This window comes from Balaenoptera physalus (assembly GCF_965194825.1).
Source record: "Balaenoptera physalus genome assembly, chromosome: 1".
NCBI classification, from domain to species: domain Eukaryota; kingdom Metazoa; phylum Chordata; class Mammalia; order Artiodactyla; family Balaenopteridae; genus Balaenoptera; species Balaenoptera physalus.
Window position 1 is genome coordinate 138,615,649 of NC_138882.1, and position 20,543 is coordinate 138,636,191.

At 35.4% G+C, this 20,543-nt stretch overlaps 1 protein-coding gene across 8 annotated transcripts in view; it reads left to right on the forward strand.

Annotated features, from left to right (window-relative positions):
* Positions 1–20,543, forward strand: part of DNAI4 (dynein axonemal intermediate chain 4) — a gene marked incomplete at its 5' end in the record, with an annotated part of 134,366 nt that overhangs the window by 53,760 nt on the left and 60,063 nt on the right. For 6 of the 8 annotated variants that reach the window (XM_082419262.1, XM_082419261.1, XM_082419260.1 and 3 more), the window contains 2 exons: positions 181–336; positions 19,662–19,856. In XM_082419262.1, the coding sequence (XP_082275388.1) occupies positions 181–336; positions 19,662–19,856 (351 nt within the window). The remainder of the gene's footprint in view (positions 1–180; positions 337–19,661; positions 19,857–20,543) is intronic. The other 2 variants (XM_082419266.1, XM_082419265.1) reach the window with 2 other exon arrangements.

The window sequence follows — 20,543 nt, forward strand, 5'->3', positions numbered from 1 at the left end:
TCCTCTTGATCTACTTCTTTTTCATCGTTATCTACTTCCTGCCATTGTTGGAAAACAATAGTATTTTTTCCCTGAACAATAGATTTTCTTATCTTAGATTTTGCTATAACTCTTTATATATAAGCTAAAATATTAGAATTTGGTTCAAAATAATTTTTACCTTTCTGTTTCTTTATTTAGGCATAATGTCCACTGCTTGGGATTTGTATGATTCTTATAATGCTATGGAGCTTTCATCTTTACCAGTAAAACCATCTACAGTTGATTCAAGTAATAAAGCAAGCATACCTTCTAAAGACTGGGACCAAAGGCCTCCAGGGAGTAATTTAGAAAAAAGTAAGATTTCATTTATTTCAGTTTTTTAAAAATTGGGGTAAAATTGGTATATAACATTATATTAGTTTCAAGTGTACAACATAATAATTCAATCTTCGTATACACTACAAAGTGATCACCACAATGTCTAGTTACTATCTGTCACCCTATAATTAACCCACCCCCTTTACCCATTTCACCTACCCCCCAACCTCCTTCACCTCTAACAACCATGAATCTGTTCTCTGCATTTATGAGTTTTGTTTTTGTTTTGTTCTGTACATTCCACATATGAGTGAAATCATATGGTATTTGTCTTTCTCTCTCTGACTTATTTCACTTAACAGAATACCCTGCATTTCCCTGGTAATTAGTGATGTTGAACATCTCATGTACCATTTGGAAAAATTGTCTGTTTTGCTTATCTGTCCATTTTTAATCAGACTTTTTTTTTTTTTTTTTTTTTTGCTATTGAGTTCTTTGAGTTCTTTATATATTTTGGATTAATCCCTTATCAGATATATGGTTTGCAAATATTTTCTCCTATTCAGTAGGTTGTCTTTTCATTTCATTGATGGTTTCCTTTGCTGTGCAGAAGCTTTTTAGTTTGATGTAGTCCCACTTGTTTATTTTTGCTTTGGTTGCTTTTGCTTTGGAGTCAGATCTAAAAAATCAATGCCAAGACCAATGTCAAGAAGCTTACTGTCTATGTTTTCTTCTAGGAGATTTATGGTTTCAGGTCTATGTTTCAAGTCTTTAATCCATTTTGAGTTAATTTTTACATTCAGTGTAAAATAGTAATCTAGTATCATTCTTTTGCTTGTGGCTGTCTAGTTCTCCCCACACCATTTATTGAAGAGACTGTCCTTTCTCCATTGTATATTCTTGGCTCCTTTGTCATAAATAATTGACAATATATGTGTGTGTTTACTTCTGTGCTCTCTATTCTGTTCCATTGATCTATGTGTCTGTTTTTATGTCAATACCATACTGTTCTGATTACTAGTGCTTTGTAGTATAGTTTGAAATTAGGGAGTGTGTACCTCCAGCTTAGTTCTTCTTTCTCAAGATTGCTTAGACTATTCACTGTCTTTTGTGGTTCCACACAAATTTCTGAATTATTTGTTCTAGTTCCGTGAAACCTGCCATTGGAATTTTGATAGGGATTGCATTGAATCTGTAGACTGCTTTGGGTCACATGAACATTTTAACAATGTTAATTCTTCCAATCCATGAGCATGGACTACCTTTCCATTTATTTGTATCTTTTAAAATTTCTTTTATTAGTGTCTTGTTATTTGAGATTTTTTGGAATGATGTTTTCACGTGACATTTTTAATAAATTCTTTTGTAGCAGTTACAATATTTTCTTTCTGGTGGAACATGAAAAATACAACTTTTGCTTAGAAATAGCATTGTTACTCTTTCACATGGTCTTGGACTTTGAACTGAAATTTTTATTTTTTCTTGGATACCTGTCAAGAGTTTCAAAGATTGTATCTTTCTCTGTCGCTTCTTTACTTGCTCTTAAACTCTTTTTCATACATGTAGGTTCCACAGTTTTCTCTCTCTCTTTCTATACATTAGATAACTTGTAAGAAAAAGAAAATATGCAAGCTCTGTGACAACATAAAATGGAGATACATTAACAACAATGGCTTTTAATTGGGGACAATTTTACCTTTCCTAGGGGACACTTGGCAATATCTGGAGACATTTTTGGTTGTCATGACTATGGTGACATTTTAGGTAGATGCCAAGGATACTGCTAAAATTTCATCAATTCACCAAACAGCCCCACAACAAAAAAAATTATCTGGCCAAAATGTCAATACTACCAAGGCTTGGAAATCCTGCATTACGAATTTAGCTTTTCGTATGTTAAGTTTTAAGATTAAATGTTATAATTAAAACCAACACAAAATTGTAATTCTCCAGATATACTGCTATGAAAGAACTTTTACAAAGTTCAGTTATAAGAAGTTTGTTAAGTTCCACTTCTGATTATTTTGTGATTATATAATTTTTCTCTCCAGATTCTGAACTTCTGAGTCTTTTTCTTCTAGAATGATATTACTACATTTAAGGGATGGTCTTTACTTCAGACTAAATATACCCTGGCAACGTTTTGTAAAGTTTTGGTAAATTTTCATAAATTGAACTCAAATATTTCTACTCTCACTAATTTTGACCCAAAGACAAATGTAATGTTTAAAAATAGTAAATCATTAAATATTTTGAAAAGCCAAGTTTAAAAAGAATTGGTAATTTTCAGAAAACAATTACCTTATTTATAATGACTACATACCCTTCAGAGATACAGATTCATGGAACTTATCACCTTATAACTTGCTCTATCACTGTTTCTCAACTTTAATGTTAAAAATGTCTAAACTTTAGATGTGTTACCTATATCCTTTTGGGTTTTTTTAAATGATATTTACAGTATGTAGACTATATCCATATTTTACTGAAAGTTATTTATAATGAACACCAGTTCATTTTCCCAGAGGAAAGTGAAGGGGAAGAATGAATCATTAGTAACCACTAAGGAAACATTATTTTTTGTTGTTTAAGTATTAATGTCCATACAGTAGGTTTGCTTTTAGAAGATTCCAAAAATTGCTAGGAAAAAATCAATCTTAGACTAAAAATTACATGGGACTTCAAAATATATTATCCCACCCCCATTGAAGCCATTGATCCACAAAAAAGTGTTAGTGGAAGGTCCTACAAGGAAAATGTCTCAAATTGTGGGTCTTTTATTTCATGTGTGTATGGGTGTGCTTTTAAAAGCAAAAAGGGATAATATAATTATATTCAATAACTACAATACAAAGTGAAAATAAATTTTATTTTATTATTATGGCCAGTTAGTGGAATAGGAGACCCCAGAACTAGGAAAAGAGAGAAAATAAAACATAGAAAAATGTATGCAACAGAGCCAAATGATCAGATTTATTGAGAATTAAAGTAATTCAGATAAAAACTAGGACTAGGTCACCTCTAAGGTCCCTTTTGACTCTGAGATTTTGTAATGTAAACACAAAGAGAAAAACGTTAAATATGATCCATATTGCTTTAAGAAGTATTTCTATTCCATTTAAACTTTGAATGTATGGGTTATATTTTAACCTCTATTATCATATTCAAGGGAAAAAGAGGCCCATAGTTTTCATTTTTGAAAGTGTATAAGGCCATAGCTCAGTTCACAGAGAAAAATTATTTTTTCTTAAGGGCTTTTTTTTTTCTTTTGCAGTAGGGTTTTAGATTTTAAAAAATGAGTAGGCATTTTAAACAAAGGTTTATAGAAAAGTTGAGCAGATAGTACTGAGAGATTCATATAACTCCATCTTTGTCCCAACTCCACACACAATTTCCCCTATTTCGAACATCTTACATTAATGTAGTACATTTGTTACAATTCATGAACCCATATTAATATATTATTATTCATAGTTTACATTACAGTTTAATCCTTGTGCTGTACTCTTCTATGAGTTTGGACAAATGCATAATGACATATTTCCACTATTACAGTTTTACATGGAATAATTTCACTGACCTAAATTTCTCCTGTGCTCCACCTATTCTATCATTCCTCCTTCCCTATACCCCTGGCCACCACTGATCTTTTTATTGTCTCTGTATTTTTGCCTTTTCCAAAATATCATATAGTTGGAATTGTATAATATACAGCCTTTTCAGACTGGCTCCTTTCACTAAAAAATATTCATTTAGGATTTCTCTATGTCTTATCATGACAGCTCATTTATTTTTATCACTGAATAATATTACATTGTATGGATGTACCACTGTTTGTTTATCTATTACTTTATTGAAAGATATTTTGGTTGCTTCTAGTTTTTGGTGATTATAAATAAAGCAGCTATAAACATTCATGTGTTGGCTTTTTGTGTGGATATAAGTTTTCAACTCATTTGGGTAAATACCTAGGAGTATGATTGCTGGATCATATAGTGAGAGTATGCTTAGCTTCTTAAGAAACTACGAAACTGTCTTCAAAAGTGGTTGTACCATTTTGCATTGCCACAAGCAATGAATGAGTATTCCTGTTGCTCTCATTCTTGGCAATATTTGATATTGTTACTTTTTTTGGATTTTTAGCTATTCTTTTTAAAATTTTTTGACATATAATGGATACAATATTATATTAGGTTCTGTTTTACAACATACTGATTCAACATTTAAATACATTATGAAATAATCACCAGGATATGTTCAGTAACCATCTGTCATCATACAAAGTTATTACAGTATTATAAGCTATATTCCTTATGCTGTATATTACTTCCTTGTGACTTATTTTATAACTGGAAGTTTGTACCTCTTAATCCCTTTTACCTGTTTCACCCAACCACCCACACTCATTTCCTCTGCAACCACCTGTTTGTTCTCTGTATCTATGTCTGTTTCTGGTTTTTGTTGTTTATTTATTTTGTTTTTTTGATTCTACATGTAAGTGAAATCATACAATATTTGTCTTTATCTGACTTATTTCACTTAGGAAAATGCCCTCTATATTCATCCATGTTGTTGCAAGTGGCAAGATTTCATTCTTTTCTATGGTTTGGTATTATTCCATTATATATATACCATATCTTCTTTATCCATTTATCTATCAATGAACACTTAGGTTGTTTCCATATCTTTGCTATTGCAAATAATGCTGCTATGAATATTGGAGTGCATGTATCTTTTCAAATTAATGTTTTCATTTTCTTCAGATATATACCAAGCAGTGGAATTGTTGGATTATATGGTAATTCTATTTTTAGTTTTTTGAGGAATCTTCATACTGTTTTGCATAGTGGCTGTACCAATTTACATTCCCACCAACAGTGCAAGAGGGTTCTTTTTTCTCTACATCCTTGCTGACACTTGTTACTTATTGTCTTTTCTTTTTTCTTTTTTTCTTTTTTTTGGCTGCGTTGGGTCTTCGTTATTATGTGAGGGCTTTCTCTATTTCCAGTGAGCGGGAGCTACTCTTCGTTGCGGTGCACGGGCTTTTCTTTGTTGTGGCCTGTCTTGTTGTGGAGCACGGGCTCTAGGTGCGTGGGCTTCAGCAGTTGCAGCACGTGGGCTCAGTGGTTGTGGCTCATGGGCTTAGTTGCTCTGCGGAACATGGGATCCTCCTGGACAAGGGATCAAACCCGTGTCCCCTGCATTGGCAGGTGGATTCTTAACCACTGTACCACCAGGGAAGTCATTACTGTCTTTTTGATGTTAGCCATTCTGATAGGTTTGAAGTGATATCTCATTGTAGTTTTGATTTGCATTTCCCTGATCATTAGTGATGTTGAGCATCTTTTCATGTGTCTGTTGGCCATCTGTATGTCTTCTTTGGAAAAATATCTACTTAGGTCCTCTGCCCATTTTCTAATCTGATTATTTGGTTTTTTGATATTGAGATGTATGTGTTCTTTATATATTTTGATATTAACCCCTTATCAGATACATGATTTGTAAATGCCTTCTCTTGTTCGGTAGATTGCCTTTTCATTTTGTTGATAGTGTGCTTTTCTGTGCAAAAGCTTTTGAAATTGATGTAGTCCCATTTGTTTATTTTTGCTTTTGCTGCCCTTGCCTGAGGTGACAGATCCAAAAATGTATTACTAAGACTTATGTCAAAGAGTTTACTGTCTGTGTTTTCTTCTAGGAGTTTTATGGTTTCAGGCTTTACATTCAGGTCTTTAATCCGTTTTGAGTTTATTTTGTATATGGTTTAAGAAAGGAGAGCAGTTTCAGTCTTTTGCGTATAGCTTTCTGGTTTTTCTAACACCATTTATTGAAGAGACTGACTTTTCCTCATTGTATATTCTTGCCTCCCTTGTCATAGATTAATTGATCATATAAGTGTGGGTATATGTCTAGACTCTCTATTCTGTTCTATTGATCTATTGTGTCTGTTTTATGCCAGTACCATACTATTTTGATTTCTTTAGCTTTGGAATATAGCTTGAAATCAGGGTGCATGATACCTCCAGCTTTGTTTTTCTTTCTCAAGATTGCTTTGGCTCTCTGGGGTCTTTTGTGTTTCCATACAAAATTTAGAATTATTTGTTCTAGTTCTGTGAAACATGTCATTGCAATTTTGATAGGGATTGCACTGAATGTGGAGATTGCCTTGGGTTGTACAGACATTTTAACAGTATTAATTCTTTCAACCCATGTGCAAGGTATATCTATCCATTAATTTGCCTTGACTTCAATTTCTTTAATCAATGTCTTACAGTTTTCAGAATATAGTTCTTTTACCTCTTTTGTTAAAGTTATTTCTAGGTATTTTATTCTTTTGGATACAGTTGTAAATGGAATTGTTTTCTTAATTTCCCTCTGATAGATTGTTATTAGTGAATAGAAATACAACAGATTTCTGTACATTAATTTTTAATTATTTATTTATTTATTTATTTATTTATTTTTGGCTGCGTTGGGTCTTCGTTGCTATGCAGGGGCTTTCTCTACTTGTGGTGAGCAGGGGCTACTCTTTGTTGTGGTACGCGGGCTTCTCATTGCAATACGCGGGCTTCTCATTGCGATGGCTTCTCTTGTTGAGGAGCATGGGCTCCAGGCGTGCAGACTTCAGCAGTTGTGGCATGCAGGCTCAGTAGTTGTGGCACACGGATTTAGTTGCTCTGCAGCATGTGGGATCTTCCTGGATGAGGGCTCGAACCCGTGTCCCTTCCCTTGGCAGGTGGATTCTTAACCCCTGTGCCACCAGGGAAGTCCCTACATTAATTTTTATACTGGAACTCTACTGAATTCACTTATTAGTTCTAATACATTTTAGGTGGAGTCGTCAGGATTTTAGTATATAGTATCAGGTCATCTGTAAACAGTGACAGTTTTACTTTTTTCTTTCCAATTTAAATGCTTTTTATTTCTCTTGTCAAATTGCTGTGGCTACGACTTTCAATACTATTGACTTTGTTGTTGTTGTTTTTTTAACATCTTTATTGGAGTATAATTGCTTTACAATGATGTGTTAGTTTCTGCTTTATAACACAGTGAATCAGCTATACATATACATATATCCCCGTATCTTCTCCCTCTTGCATTTCCCTCCCATCCTCCCTATCCCACACCTCTAGGTGGTCACAAAGTATGGAGCTGATCTCTCTGTGTGATGCGGCTGCTTCCCACTAGCTATCTATTTTACATTTGGTAGTGTATATATGTCCATGCCACTCTCTCATTTCATCCCAGCTTACCCTTCCCACTGCCTGTGTCCTCAAGTCCATTCTCTACGTCTGCGTCTTTATTCCTATCCTGCCCCTAGGTTCTTCATAACCTCTGTTTTTTTTAGATTCCATATATATTCCATATATATGTAATATGGTATTTGTTTTTCTCTTTCTGACTTACTTCACTCTGTATGACAGACTCTAGGTCCATCCACATCACTACAAATAACTCAATTTCGTTTCTTTTTATGGCTGAGTAATATTCCATTGTATTTATGGGCCACATCATCTTTATACATTCATCTGTCGATGGACACTTAGGTTGCTTCCATGTCCTGGCTATTGTAAATAGAGCTGCAGTGAACATTGTGGTACATGACTCTTTTTGAATTATGGTTTTCTCAGGGTGTATGCCCAGTAGTGGGATTGCTGGGTCATATGGTAGTTCTATTTTTAGTTTTTTAAGAAGCTCCATACTGTTCTCTTTAGTGGCTGTACCAATTTACATTCCCACCAACAGTGCAAGAAGATTCCCTTTTCTCCACACCCTCTCCAGCATTTACAGTTTGTAGATTTTTTGATGATGGCCATTCTGACTGGTGTCAGGTGATACCTCATTGTAGTTTTGATTTGCATTTCTCTAATGATTAGTGATATTGAGCATACTTTCATGTGTTTGTTGGCAATCTGTATATCTTCTTTGGAGAAATGTCTATTTAGGTCTTCCACCCATGTTTGGATTGAGTTGTTTGTTTTTTTGACATTGAGCTGCATGTGCTGCTTGTAAATTTTGGAGATTAATCCTTTGTCAGTTGCTTCATTTGCAAATATTTTCTCCCACTTTGAGGGTTATCTTTTTGTCTTGTTTATGGTTTCCTTTGCTGTGCAAAAGCTTTTAAGTTTCATTAGGTCCCATTTGTTTATTTTTGTTTTTATTTCCATTTCTCTAGGAGGTGGGTCAAAAGGATCTTGCTGTGATTTATGTCATAGTGTGTTCTGCCTATGTTTTCCTCTAAGAGTTTGATAGTGTCTGGCCTCACATTTAGGTCTTTAATCCATTTTGAGTTTATTTTTGTGTATGGTGTTAGGGAGTGTTCTAATTTCATTATTTTACATGTAGCTGTCCAGTTTTCCCAGCATCATGTATTGAAGAGGCTGTCTTTTCTCCATTGTATATTCTTACCTCTTTTATCAAAAATAAGGTGACCATATGTGTGTGGGTTTATTTCTGGGCTTTCTATCCTGTTCCATTGATCTATATTTCTGTTTTTGTGCCAGTACCATACTGTCTTGACTAGTGCATCTTTGTAGTATAGTCTGACATCCGGGAGCCTGATTCCTCCAGCTCCATTTTTCTTTCTCAAGATTGCTTTGGCTATTCAGGGTCTTTTGTGTTTCCATACAAATTGTGAAATTTTTTGTTCCAGTTCTGTGAAAAATTCCATTGGTAGTTTGATAGGGATTACATTGAATCTGTAGATTGCTTTGGGTAGGATAGTCATTTTCACAATGTTGATTCTTCCAATCCAGGAACATGGTATATCTCTCCATCTGTTTGTATCATCTTTAATTTCTTTCATCAGTGTCTTATAATTTTCTGCATACAGGTCTTTTGTCTCCTTAGGTAGGTTTATTCCTAGGTATTTTATTCTTCTTGTTGCAATGGTAAATGGGAATATTTCCTTGATCTCTCTTTCAGATTTTTCATCATTAGTGTATAGGAATGCAAGCGATTTCTGTGCATTAATTTTGTATCCTGCTACTTTACCAAATTCATTGATTAGCTCTAGTAGTTTTCTGGTAGCATCTTTAGGATTCTCTATGTATGGTATCATGTCATCTGCAAACAGTGACCGCTTTACTTCTTGTTTTCCAATTTGGATTCCTTTTATTTCTTTTCCTTCTCTGATTGCTGTGGCTAAAACTTCCAAAATTGTGTTGAATAATAGTGGTGAGAGTGGGCAACCTTGTCTTGTTCCTGATCCTAGTGGAAATGGTTTCAGTTTTTCACCATTGAGGACGATGTTGGCTGTGGGTTTGTCATATGTGGCCTTTATTATGTTGAGGTAAGTTCCATCTATGCCTACTTTCTGAAGGGTTTTTATCATAAATGGGTGTTGAATTTTGTCGAAAGCTTTCTCTGCATCTATTGAGATGATCATATGATTTTTCTCCTTTAATTTGTTAATATGGTGTATCACGTTGATTGATTTGCATATATTGAAGAATCCTTGCATTCCTGGGATAAACCCCACTTGATCATGGTGTATGATTCTTTTAATGTGCTGTTGGATTCTGTTTGCTAGTATTTTATGGAGGATTTTTGCATCAGCGATATTGGCCTGTAGTTTTCTTTCTTTGTGACATCTTTGTCTGGTTTTGCTATCAGGGTGATGGTGGCCTCGTACAATGAGTTTGGGTGTGTTCCTCCCTCTGCTATATTTTGGAAGAGTTTGAGAAAGATAGGTTTTAGCTCTTCTCTAAATGTTTGATAGAATTCTCCCGTGAAGCCATCTTGTCCTGGGCTTTTGTTTGTTGGAAGGTTTTTAATCAAAGTCTCAATTTCAGTGTTTGTGATTGATCTGTTTATATTTTCTATTCCTTCCTGGTTCATTCTGCAAAGGTGATGCTTGTCTAAGAATTTGTCCATTTCTTCCAGGTTGTCCATTTTATTGGCGTATAGTTGCTTGTAGCAATCTCTCATGATCCTTTGTATTTCTGCAGTGTCAGTTGTTACTTCTCCTTTTTAATTTCTATTTCTATTTATTTCGGTCTTCTCCCTTTTTTTCTTGATGGGTCTGGCTAATGGTTTATCAACCTTGTTTATCTTCTCAAGGAACCAGCTTTTAGTTTCATTGATCTGTGCCATTGTTTCCTTCATTTCTTTTTCATTTATTTCTGATTTTTTCTTTATGATTTCTTTTCTTCTGCTAACTTTGGGTTTTTTTGTTCTTCTTTCTCAAATTGCTTTAGGTGTAAGTTTAGGTTGTTTATTTGAGGTGTTTCTTGTTTCTTGAGATAAGATTGTACTGCTATAAACTTCCCTCGTAGAACTGCTTTTGCTGCATCCCATAGGTTTTGGGTTGTCGTGTTTTCATTGTCATTTGTTTCTAGGTATTTTTTGATTTCCTCTTTAATTTTCTCAGTGATCTCTTGGTTATTTAATAGTGTATTGTTTAGCCTCCATGTTTTTGTATTTTTTACAGATTTTTTTCCTGTAATTGATATCCAGTCTCATAGCTCTGTGGTCAGAAAAGATGCTTGATACGATTTCTATTTTCTTAAATTTACCAAGGCTTGATTTGTGTCCCAAGATATGATCTATCCTGTAGAATTAGCACTTGAGAAGAAAGTGTGTTCTGTTTTCTTTGGATAGAATGTCCTATAAATATCAATTAAGTCCATCTTGTTTAACATATCATTTAAAGCATGTGTTTCCTTTTTTATTTTCATTTTTGATGATCTGTCCATTGGTGAAAGTGGGGTGTTAAAGTCCCCTACTATGATTGTGTTACCGTCGATTTCCCCTAATATGGCTGTTAGCATTTGCCTTATGTATTGAGGTGCTCCTATGTTTGGTACATAAATATTTACAATTGTTTTATCTTCTTCTTGGATTGATCCCTTGATCATTATGTAGTGTCCTTCTTTTTCTCTTGTAATAGTCTTTATTTTGAAGTCTATTTTGTCTGATATGAGAATTGCTACTCCAGCTTTCTTTTGATTTCCATTTGCATGGAATATCTTTTTCCATACCCTCACTGTCAGTCTGTATGTGTCCCTAGGTCTGAAGTGGGTCTCTTGTAGACAACATATATATGGGTCTTGTTTTTGTATCCATTTAGCCAGTCTATGTCTTTTGGTTGGAGCATTTAATCCATTTACATTTAAGGTAGTTATCGATATGTATGTTCCTATTACCATTTTCTTAATTGTTTTGGGTTTGTTATTGTAGGTCTTTTCCTTCTCTTGTGTTTCCTGCCTAGAGAAGTTTCTTTAGCATTTGTTGTAAAGGTGGTTTGGTGGTGCTGAATTCTCTCAGCTTTTGCTTCTCTGTAAAGGTTTTAATTTCTCTGTCGAATCTGAATGAGATCCTTGCTGGGTAGAGTAATCTTGGTTGTAGATTTTTCCCTTTCATCGTTTTAAATATGTCCTACCACTCCCTTCTGGCTTGCAGAGTTTCTGCTGAAAGATCAGCTGTGAACCTTATGGGGATTCCCTTGTATGTTATTTGTTGTTTTTCCCTTGCTGCCTTTAATATTTTTTCTTTGTATTTAATTTTTGAAAGCTTGATTAATTTGTGTCTTGGCGTGTTTTTCCTTGGATTTATCCTGTATGGGACTCTCTATGCTTCCTGGACTTGATTGACTATTTCCTTTCCCATATTAGAGATTTTAACTATAATCTCTTCAAATATTTTCTCAGATCCTTTCTTTTTCTCTTCTTATTCTGGGACCCCTATAATTTTAATGTTGGTGCATTTAGTGTTGTTCCAGAGGTCTCTGAAACTGTTCTCAATTCTTTTCTTTCTTTTTCCTTTATTCTGCTCTGCAGTAGTTATTTCTACTATTTTATCTTCCAGGTCACTTATCCGTTCTTCTGCCTCAGTTATTCTGCTATTGATTCCTTCTAGAGAATTTTTAATTTCATTTATTGTTTTGTTCATCATTGTTTGCTCTGTAGTTCTTCTAGGCCCTTGTTAAACATTTCTTGTATTTTCTCCATTCTATTTCCCAGATTTTGGATCATCTTTACTGTCATTACTCTGAATTCGTTTTCAGGTAGACTGCCTATTTCTTCTTCATTTGTTTGGTCTGGTGAGTTTTTATCTTGCTCCTTCATCTGCTGTGTGTTTCTCTGTCTTCTCATTTTACTTAACTTAGTGTGTTTAGGGTCTCCTTTTTGCAGGCTGCAAGTTCGTATTTCCCGTTGTTTTTGGTGTCTGCCCCCAGTGGGTAAGGTTGGTTCAGTGGGTTGTGTAGGCTTCCTGGTGGAGGGGACTGGTGCCTGTGTTCTGGTGGATGAGGCTGGATCTTGTCTTTCTGGTGGGCAGGATCATGACCGCTGGTGTGTTTTGGGATGTCTGTGACCTTATTATGATTTTAGGCAGCCTCTCTGCTAATGGGTGGGGTTGTGTTCTTGTCTTGCTAGTTGTTTGGCATAGGGTGTGCAGCACTGTAGCTTGCTGGCTGTTGAGTGGAGCTGGGTCTTAGCGTTGAATTGCAGATCTCTGGGAGAGCTTTTGCTATTTGATATTATGTGGAGCTGAGAGGTCTCCTGTGGACCAGTGTCCTGAACTCGGCTCTCCCACCTCAGAGGTACAGGCCTCACACCTGGACGGAGCACCAAGACCCTGTCAGCCACATGGCTCAGAAGAAAAGGGAGAAAAAAGGAAAGAAAGAAAGAAAAAATAAAATAAAAGTTATTAAAATAAAAAAATTTTAAATTATTAAAAATAAAAAAAATTTAGAAAGTAATACAAAAAAGAAGAAAAAAAGAAAGAAAGAAGAGAGCAACCAAAGCAAAAAACAAATCTACCAGTGACAACAAGCACTAAAAACTATAATAAAAAAACAAACAAACAAACAAAAAATGGACAGACAGAACCATAGGACAAATGGTAAAAGGAAAGCTATACAGACAAAATCACAGAAAGAAGCATGCACATACGCACTCACAAAAAGAGAAAAAGGAAAAAAAAATCTATATATCTATGTATGAAAAAAACAAAAAAAGAAGAGAGCAACCAAATCAATAAACAAATCTACCAATGATAATAAACTCTAAATACTAATCTAAGATAAACATAAAATCAGAAACAAATTGATGCAGAAAGCAAACCCCAAGTCTACAGTTGCTCCCAAAGTCCACCCCCTCAATTTTGGGATGATTCATTGTCTCTTCAGGTATTCCACAGATGCCGGTACATCAAGTTGATTGTGGAGATTTAATCCGCTGCTCCTGAAGCTGCTGGGAGAGATTTCCCTTTCTCTTCTTTGTTCGCACAGCTCCTGGGGTTCAGTTTTGGAATTGTCCCCAGCTCTGCATGTAGGTCGCCTGAGTGCATCTTTTCTTCTCTCAGTCAGGATGGGTTTAAAGAAGCAGCTGATTAGGGGGCTCTGGCTCACTCAGGCCAAGGGGAGGGAGGGGTATGGAATGCAGGGTGAGCCTGCAGTGGCAGGGGCTGGCGTGACGTTGCAACAGCCTGAGGTGCGCCATGTGTTCTCCCGGGAAAGTTGTCCCTGGATCATGAGACCCTGGCAGTGGCGGGGTGCACAGGCTCCCGGGAGGGGAGGTGTGGATAGTGACCTGTGCTTGCACACAGGCTTCTTGGTGGCTGCAGAAGCAGCCTTAGCGTCTCACACCCATCTCTGGAGTCCGCGCTGATAGCCACAGCTTGTGCCTGTCTCTGGAGCTCGTTTAGGCGGTGCTCTGAATCACCTCTCCTCGTACACCCTGAAACAATGGTCTCTTGCCTCTTAGGCAGTTCCAGACGTTTTCCCGGACTCCCTCCTGGCTAGCTGTGGTGCACTAGCCCCTTCAGGCTGTGTCCACGCAGCCAACCCCATTCCTTTCCCTGGGATCTGACCTCCGAAGCCAAAGCCGAAGCCTCAGCTCCCAGTCCCCACTCACCCCGGCGGGTGAGCAGACAAGCTTCTTGGGCTGGTGAGTGCTGGTCGGCACTGATCCTCTGTGCAGGAATCTCTGCGCTTTTCCCTCCTCATCCCTGTTGCTGTGCTCTCCTCCGTGGCTCCGAAGCTTCCCCCCGGCCACCCCTTGTCTCCACAGTGAAGGGGCTTCAAAGTGTGTGGAAACTTTTCCTCCTTCACAGCTCCCTCCCAGATGTGCAGGTACTGTTCCTATTCTTTTGTCTCTGGTTTTTCTTTTTTCTTTTGCCCTACCCAGGTACATGGGGAGTTTTTTGCCTTTTGGGAAGTCTGAGGTCTTCTGCCAGCATTCAGTAGGTGTTCTTTAGGAGTTGTTCCACATGTAGATGTATTTCTGATGTATTTGTGGGGAGGAAGGGAATCTCCACATCTTACTCCTCTGCCAACTTGAAGATCTCTCTAATACTATGTTAAATAATAGTGGTAAGAGTGGGCATCTTTGTCTTTTTCCTGATCTTAAAGGCAATGCTTTCAGCTTTTCACTGTTGAGTATGATATTAGCTGTGGGTTTGTCATATATGGCTTTTATTATGTTGAAGTATGTTTCCTCTATTACCACTTTGTTGACAGTTTTTATCATAAACTGATGTTAACTTTTATCAAAACTTTTTTCTGCATTTATTGAAATGATCATATGATTTTTATCCTTTGTTTTGTTAATGTGGTGTATCATGTTGATTGAGTTGCAGATACTGAGCCATCTTTGCATGCCTGGGATAAATCCCACTTGATTATGGTGTATGATCCTTTTAATGTATTGTTGTATTTTGTTTGTTGATATTTTGTTGACGATTTTTGCATCTATGTTTATCTGGGAGATTGACCTGTTGGTTTCTTTTTGTTTTTACTGTCTTTGATTTTTGTATCTATGCTGGCCTTATAGAATGAATTTGGTCGTGTTCCCTCTTCACTCTTTTGGAATAATTTGAGAAGAATAGGTAATAATCCTTCTTTAAATATTTGGTAGAATTCACCAGTAAAGCTGTCTGGTCCTGGACTTTTGTTTGTTGGGAGGTTTTTAATTAGTGAATCTCCTTACTAGTCATCTGTTTGTTCAGGTTTTCTATTTTATTATGATCAGTCTTTGTAAGTTGTGTATTTATAGGACTTTATCCATTTCTTCTAAACAACAAATTGGCTGTCCAATTTGTTTGCATGTAATTGTTCATAATAATCTCTTATAATACTTTATACTTCTGTAGTGTTGGTTGTAACTTTTCCTCTTTCATTTCTGATTTTATTTATTTGAGCCCTCTTTCCTTCTTGAAAAGTCTGGCTAAAGGTTTATCAATTTTGTTTATTTTTTCAAAGAACCAGCTCTTAGTTTCATTGATTTTTTTTTTCTATTGTTTTTTAGTGTCTATTTCATTTATTTCTGCTCTGATCTTTATTATTTCCTTCCTTTTAGTAACTGTGTGGGGGGGTGTTGGTTCTTCTTTCTCTAGTTCCTTTAGGTGTAATTTTAAATTGTTTGAGATTTTTCTTGTTTCCTGAGGTAGACTTGTATCACTATAAACTTTCCTCTGAGAACTGCTTTTGTTGCATCCCATAGATTTTGTAATGTTGTATTTCCACTTTCATATCTCAAGGTATTTTTGATTTTCTCTTTGATTTCTTCAGTAACTCATTGGTTTTTTTGTAGCATGTTGTTTAGACTCCACATGTTTGTGTTTCCAGGTTTTTCTTGTAGTTGACTTCTTGTCTCATACCTTTGTGGCCAGAAAAGATGCTTTATATGATTTCAGTCTTCTTAAATTTACTGAAACCTGTACGTGGACTAACGTGTGATCTACCCTGGAGAATATTCAATGTGCACTTGAAAAGAATGTGTATCCTGCTGTTTTTTGGATGAATGTTTTGTATGCCTATTAAACAATCTGATCTGATGTGTTGTATAAGCCAAATGTTTCCTTTTGATTATCTCTCTGGATGATCTGTCCATTGATGTAAGTGGGGTGTTAACGTCCCTTTCTATTATTATACAGTTATGTATTATTGTTATATTATTCTACAATTATAATAATTCTTGTTAAATTATTATAAAATCTTTCCCTTTATGTCTATTTGTATTAGCTTTATGTAGTTAAATGTTCTTATGTTGAGTGTATATATATTTACAAGTGTTTTCCTTTTTGTTGGGATGATCCCTTTATCATTATATTATGCCTTTCTCTGTATCTTGTAATAATCTTTGAAGTCTATTTTGTCTGATATAACTATAGTTAGTCCAGCTTTCTTTTTATTTCCATTTGAATGGAATACCTTTTTCCATTCCCCCACTTTCAGTCTTCCTGTTGGTAACTCATTTTCTTTTTCACAATTCCATTCTAATGTATCTGTGGTATTTCTGAGTTTATCTCTTTGTGGAGCTTTTTTAGCGGATGCTCTACATATTGCAGTCCACTTGTGTTGACATTTTACCAGTTTAAGAGTAGAAATCTTCCCCCCTTTATATCTTTTCACTCTCCCCTGTTTATATACTTACCCTAAATATTTCCTCTAAATATTTAAATGGAGTATTTGAACATTAGAACTGTATCAGCTAGTTATAATTTTTATATCTACCATCAAACATAATGAAGAAAACTGAAGAGAAGAAGGAAATTGTATTTACCTATATTTTTACTCTCCCCATTCTGTTTTTCTCTCTGATATTCCAAAATTCTTTTTTAAAATAATTTCCTTTTTGTTTAGCCATTCTCCTTTAGCCATTCTTAAGGAAGATCTGCTGGCAACAAATTCTCTTAGTATTTCTTCATCTGAGAATATCTTAATTTCACCTTTATTCCTATAAAATATTTTTAGTGGATATAGAATTCTGGGTTGAAAGTTATTTTCTCTCATCACTTAGAAAATGTGTGCCACTTCCTTCTGGCCTCCATAGTTTCTGATGATAAATCTGCTGTTATTCAAATTATTTCTCTCCGTATATAAGACATCATTTCTTCCTTAATGCTTTCTATATTTTTGTTTACTTTGTTTTCAGTTTTGAGAAATTTGAGTATGATGTTTTGGTGTGGATTTCTTTAGGTTTATCTTCTTTGGAATTCACTGAGTTTCTTGATTCTGTATGTTATTCTTTGCTAAATTTTGGAAATTTTCAGCTATTATTTCTTCAAGTACATTTTTCAGTCTCATCCTCTTTCTGCTCTCCCCAATGACATGAATGTTAGATATCTTGTTATAGTCCCACAGGCCTTTGAGCCTCTGTTCTTTTTTGTTTTTTTCAGATTATTTTCTTTCTGTTTTTCAGATTAGGTAATTTCTATTGTTCTCTCTTCAAGTTCACTAATTCTTTCCTCTGTCCCCTCCATTTTGCTGTTGAGCCCATCCATTGAATTTTAAATTTTTGATTATTTCATTTTTCAGTTCTAAAATTTCCATTTGGTTCTTGAATTGATTTACTAAGATTTTTAATTTCTTTGATAATACTTTCTATTATTCCATTTGTTTCAAATGTGTTCATAAATGCTTGAAACTTTTTTTTGATGATTGCCTTAAACTGTCAGATAATTCACATATCTCTGTCATCTCAGTGTTGGCATCTATTGATTTTATTTGTTTTTTTTTTGTTTCATTTAGGTTGAGATTTTCTTGTGTCTTTGTATGATGAGTGACTTTCAGTTGAAATTTAGAAATTTTGGGCATTATGTCATGAGAACTGGATCTTCTCTAAACCTTCCTTTTTAGCAGGCTTTGTTTGACACTATTTTGACAGGGGAATTTACTGCTCCATTACTGCTAGGCGGGAGTAGAAGTGGGGTTTTGTAGAAATCCATGTTCTCCACTTGGCCTTCAATTACAGTGAGGGAGGGGATCATCTCCTCATTACTGTTTTGCAGGGGCAGGCGGGGAGCTCTGATTTCCATTGATACATGACTGGGAGGGATAGGAGCACCTCATTACCACTCCCTGACACCATGGATTGGGACTTGGCTTTATTACTTTGGGGCAGTTCTGTAAGTTCTGACTCTACCAGTCCAACTCTGACTATTCTACTGGGGAGAAGAAGGGACACCTTGTTACTGCCAGGTAGGTGTGGAATTCCATGTTCCCCAACTGGTCTCTGCTGACATTGCAGAAAGGGCAGCACAGTTATTATTTTTGTTAGGATTGAAAGTCCTGGCTCCTTACTGATCCTTTTCTGACACCACACCCACTGGAAGGCTGGGAGATTGGGATGCCTTGTTAGAGCCTGGCAAGGATGGAAGTCTAGGCTCCCCACTTGGCTAGTGGAATTTGTGGAATGGGTGGGGCTACACTTTTTTCTCTGTGTTTTTGTCTGGAGTGGAATGGTTATATTCTAAAACTTTTTTTTTTTTTCTTGCAAGGTTTTTCTTTTCCTGGTCTTTTGGCTAGAGAGAGGAGGTTTGTCTGGAGTATATGCAGCAATAAGGAATCCAGGGAACTCACCACTGTGTCATTCCTTGGGTCCTGAGCTCTCTTGTTGCTTTGCCTCCTTCTATCAAAGGTTTTCAAAGGCTTCCTATGTTTGTTTTATATATGATGTCCAGGGTTTCTAGTTGTATTTAGAAGAGGAATAAGAAAAAGTGTCTACTTCATCTTCATGGGTGCAGGATTCCCCTTCATTCTGTTTTTTTACTAAGTAATGTGGTAGGCAGCATAATCATTCCCCAAATATATACACATCCCAATCTCTGGAACCTGTGAATAAATTACCTTACATGACAAAAGAGACTTTCCAGATGTGATTACATTAAGGATCTTCAAAGAAGGAGGTTATCCTGGGTTACCGGAGTGGACGCAAACTAATCACACGGGTACTTAAAATTGGAGCACTTTTTCCAGTTCTGGTCAGAGAGAAATGTAATGACAGAAGACTATCAGAGAGATGCAATATTGCTGTCTTTTGAAGATGGAGGAAGGGTTGCTGGTGTCCTCTAGAAGTTGGAAAAGGCAAGGAAATGAATTCTCCTCTAGAGCCTTCAGAAAGGAACATAACCCTATTAACTTTTTGGTTTTAGCCCAGTGAGACCTGAGTCAGACCTCTAACCTACAGAACTCTAAGATAATACATTTGTATGGTTTTAATCCACTAAGTTTTTGGTAATTTGTTATAGCATCAATAAAAATAAAATCAATAAAAATTAATTTATTGTTCCTATAAAGCAATAATCAAATCAAACCTTTATCTGAAGACTGATAATAATTTTATTTCAATTTGAATAAAAATATATAGAGATACAAATTACCTTATGAGTTATCATTGCTTATTTTCTGGAAAACAGACATTTTTGAGTGGTTAAGAATTCCAAAATGAGATAATTTATGTATATCTTGTATGTGCTTGGTTTGTAAAAGGCATTCAATAAATGTCTATTGAAGTTGTTAAATACTGGAGGAAAACAAATAGTGATGTCAGAATGTCATTTCTTAAATCTTTAAAATGTACAAACCAGCTAATATTATTTGAATTATTTTAGCATTGCATCATATTTGTATTTTACAGTTAGTGAAGGTAGTTCTCTAATGGATATTGAAAATGTAATTCTGGCTAAAGTCCATGATGAAGAAGAAGACAACTCAGAGGCAGTATTGAAATCTGATAAGTTCCAACAGGACTTATTTTTTATGGAACGAGTTATAATGGAAAATATATTTCAGCCAAAACTTGCAGCTTATCGTCAGCTTCCTGTTTTAAAAGGTATTTAATACATTATATACTAAAACACTAAAAAATTTTTTTTAAAAAACATGGTGTTGTTTTGAAATAAAGATTTTATACTTTACAAAAGATATTTAAAAATAATCACTTTTAGTCAAGCTCAAATAATTTTAAAAATCAAATGATGTTATTATTTCTAAATGCAATATCTAGACTGAGTTATCACTGATCAGAAGACATTTTTATATAGTTTTCAGCACTAAACATGTGAGTAGCAAGAGTCCAGACCAGGAACCCCAAAGAAAAAGGTGTAGACCCTTACCTTTGGCTCTTTCCTCTCCGTTGTTCCCTCATTGAATTACTCTCTCATAATCAAACCCCCCTTTCCATTGCCATTTATACTTTCCAGGTTCTAGCTTTTATTACCTCTCCCTAATTTAATTATATACTCTTATTGCTACAAATCCCATCTCATAGATTCACAAAATATTTTGAAGGATTTGAGAGATTATCTAATTCAACTTTTCAATTTCAATTCCCAGCTTTCAAGTATGGATTAGGGCAAACTCCTTTATGAAATCTTTCTTGATCCTTCAAGTCAAAAGTGATCATCTATATGCCTACATCAAAAAATTAGGTTACAAAATTGCATGTGTGACAAATGGATGTAAACCTTTTTGGTTACTTACATCTAAGAATATTGAAAAACTATGTTTCTTATCTCAT